This window comes from Asparagus officinalis, unplaced genomic scaffold (assembly GCF_001876935.1).
Source record: "Asparagus officinalis unplaced genomic scaffold, Aspof.V1 AsparagusV1_Un2260, whole genome shotgun sequence".
NCBI lineage: Eukaryota > Viridiplantae > Streptophyta > Magnoliopsida > Asparagales > Asparagaceae > Asparagus > Asparagus officinalis.
This window is the reverse complement of record NW_017974519.1, coordinates 1,184-4,724: the sequence shown is the minus strand read 5'-3', so window position 1 is coordinate 4,724 and position 3,541 is coordinate 1,184. Positions and strand designations below refer to the sequence as shown.

Here is a 3,541-nt window from a genome sequence, read left to right as displayed (position 1 = left end):
GGAAAAAGGATTTTTTGTAAATATTTAAAAAATTAGAGGGTAAATATGTAAGTGTGAGAGATACGAGGAGTATAAATGCAAAATATTATACTTTCCGCGGTCAAACCAAAATTCCGGCGTCCGAAGTAGGTTAAAGTGGTTAACCGTGTCAATTTATAGGTGTTATTGTTGCCAGCGTCACTTTTTAGGTCTTATTGGTTAGGGTGTGTCACTTTATAGGCTAAATTGGTATTTTAGCCAATATAATAAGGAACTTATTAATGTATTGTTTTGTTGTTTTGGAGTCATTTGAGCAAATAATTTTCATGATTGAGTATTCATGTTAAATTTCACAAAAAACCTCCTTAAATTTGTGGTGTATTGCACAAAAGCCTTAAACATTAGAAATTAAGAAAACATCTAAATCATACAAAACCCTCCTGAACTGTTGGAAATCATCATAAACGGCCTTAATGTGAAGGGTGAAAGGTCTAAACGACCCTTATTACTATCTGCTGATGATAATGCTGACGATAATCTGAAAAGAGGGTAATGTTACAGATATATTAATTACATAAGAGCGTGTGATAAATGAAACTAACCGCAATGTGTTTTAGTGAAAACAAGTTTTGGGGTATTCTCTAATTTATTAAGTTTAGGGGTGATTCATGCAAAGCATTGCAATGTTCAATGGGGAATTGTGAGATTTACCCTAGTTTTTATAGATTCTACATGTTATTCTTGAGTACTTTCTGAAACATTAAGTGAGCCATTTCAAAATAGGCTACAGAATAGTCGTTGATAGCCACTAGATGGCTGGACTCAGAGAAAATTTATGTTCATAAAAATTATGATCATCTTACAATTAGGGGTTTTTAGTAGTACAAGTTCACATTTTCCCCATAAAAAACAGTATTAGGAAATCCAGGGTAAATTGCAGTTAAACCCCATCCCCTCATTTTATTAGCACTTGTTACTCCCAAGTTGTTTATTAACACTTACGTCCCTGGGTTGGTATTTGGAGAAGAAGAAATTGTATATACTCGCCCTTATCAATTGATTGAGGGGTCATAAGTGCTACTAAACGTATAGATGAAGAGAGTTATATGCAAGTTTACCCAAAAATCAAACACAAAATACTACTGTTCATTTGTTTGCAATTCCTGACAGAATACAATAATCACTTGTAGGTATCCAGTTCAACTTTTTTGGGAAGATCAGGCGGTACCTCAAGGCGACCTGCTGCTGCTAGCAGCAGAGACGTGATGATAGGCAGCGAGACTGAACTCTCTCGCCCTCGAACCTCAGAAGCAAGCCCTGGAACTTTCCATAAGTTTTCGAGTGCTCAGAGAAGTTCATCTGTAAGGCTTCCGTCAACCATGAACTACGAGTCCACTCTCAAAGGCATTGAGTCTCTTAATTTAGATAAGGTTAAGTAATAGTTACAAGGAATTATTGCTTTCCTCTCTTTGTAAAAAGAAATATTACACGAAACTGGCAATACTGATAGATATATCGGTGTTGCCCATTTAGGACTGCCACAATTTGATTCTTATTTATGTTTTATTTATTTATTTATGGTTCTTTGTTTTCTAAAGCATTATCTGCGCTTATCTATGTGAGTAATTCATGCAAAAAGGCAGCTTTTGTTAGCGATATCGTTACGGAATTAGGTATGTGCTTGTTTAAAAATGAAGAAAGCTTAGTATATTTGCGTTCTTGATTCCTGTGGTACCTTGCATGTTTCTTGAGAGTTGTACGTACTACAACTCGTGCAATAGTCTAATTTAGAGGCTTGTTCACATGTTTTTGGATCAGCATTAACGCTTAGCTGGAGAGCATGAGGCTTGCCTACTAAAATATGTTTGCTACTAAATTTCTTATCATGTTGAAGTAAATTTGTATAGCTTAACTATGTTATTACCTTGTGATTATTATTATTATTTTTTTTGTAGTGGGGTTGGGGGAAGCCAGTTTGAAGTGATGTATATAATTGGCGGGGAAGGTCTCCTATATACACACCCACAAATTCCAATACAAATTACACGTGCATTGTGATCTCAAAAATGCTTCGCATGTAGGAATACATGGGTCCATCCCCATCCTTCCGCTGTAACAATGCCCTCCACATGGCTCACACAACCTCCTCCTCCTCCTGCGACCTCCGACTTGTCGCCTCCCCGCCTTCCTCCTCGCTCTTCATCCTACACTTCTCTCCCAGAATTATAGTCTTCTTCCACAAGGACTCTTCTCGTCCTCCAAATTTCCCATTATCCTTCTTCGTCTTGATCTTCGACAACCCATCCTTAATTCCGATACTCAAACTCACCGAAATCCTTCTCTTCGACGTGGACCCTGCAGGCTCTGTCGGATATATAGGCCCATGGATTGCCGCTTCAAGCTCCGTTATCCTCTCTTCCGACATCGGTGGGTCCCATTCCTCCTGCTCTGATTCTGGTTCTCGTTCTCCATCGACTTGAGTTGGTTCCTCTTCATTGTTATGATCAGGGGAGGGCGATTTGGGTGAGGTTGTTGAGGGTTTTCGGTTGCAGGTCGCGCATAAGGAGGCGAAGATGGCTATGGAGGCGGCGATGCAGGCGGCGATGAGAGAGAAGGAGAGGGTTGAATGCAAGAAAAGGGTGCCTTCAGAAGAAGGCAGCCTTCGTGCCATCTTTGATGGGAGAGGGATTAGAGGTGAAGCCTGATCTCCATGAAGTATAAGAAACAGAGGGTGTGTTTTTTTTATTGGATGGAGAAGAGAAGAAGTTGGAAGAGTTGTTTTTATGGAGGATTTGTTGTTAAATAACTGAAATTTACTACATGTAGTTAATGATGATGGAAGATGTAAGTTTAGAAAATTTTGACAACTGAATTTAGTATTCCTACATTTGGTTTTATAGAAGATACCAATGTTAGATTTATGTTTAGATGTTACTCCTGAGGATTGAGAGAAGCGAAAGGACATGCGAATATTGCATGATCTAATACAAAAGAAACATGATAAAAGACATGAAAGTGAATAGGTATCCGCAGTTGCAAAGGTTATTCGGAGTAGATGGGGTGGTCGATCCGCATTGAGATTGGAGGCTTTCAAAAGGGAATCAAGAAACCCTATTTTCGACTTAGTTGATATTTTTCTATTTTCCAATTTTTTTTTAAAAATGCCTGTAACATGTTTGACGAAATGCTCGACCTAAGCATATGGCTGACGAGTTGATTAGGAAATTGCTTTCGGCGTTCAGATTAGCGGTTTGCATACAGAACCTTAAAATCTATGCATTTGGAAGTTAGTAAGAATTTACATTCTGGAGCTCCTGTTTTTAAGCTTCTATTACCTTGGTTGTGTTGGGAATTTAACGTCGAAATCCCTAATGCAACAGAAACGCAGAATAGAGAAAGTACACCAAGATTTAACGAGGTTCGGCAACTGCCTACGTCCTCGGGAGCCACACAATAAATTTCTTATTAATCTTAACAAGAAATTACAATTCAGAGCGAATCTCAAACTGAGATTCCTCAATAAATTTCAAGGCTAATACTGTAGCTACAGTAAGATTCCCCC

The 3,541-nt window shown here is 38.4% G+C and overlaps 1 protein-coding gene across 1 annotated transcript; it reads right to left on the bottom strand.

Moving 5' to 3' along the window:
* Nucleotides 1–1,955: 1,955 nt before the first annotated feature.
* On the bottom strand, nt 1,956–2,809 carry LOC109828539. Its single transcript, XM_020395509.1, has one exon. It carries the CDS (start codon nt 2,648–2,650, stop codon nt 2,114–2,116), a length of 537 nt encoding a protein of 178 aa, XP_020251098.1. The 5' UTR covers nt 2,651–2,809; the 3' UTR covers nt 1,956–2,113.
* Between the last annotated feature and the right edge of the window lie 732 nt (nt 2,810–3,541).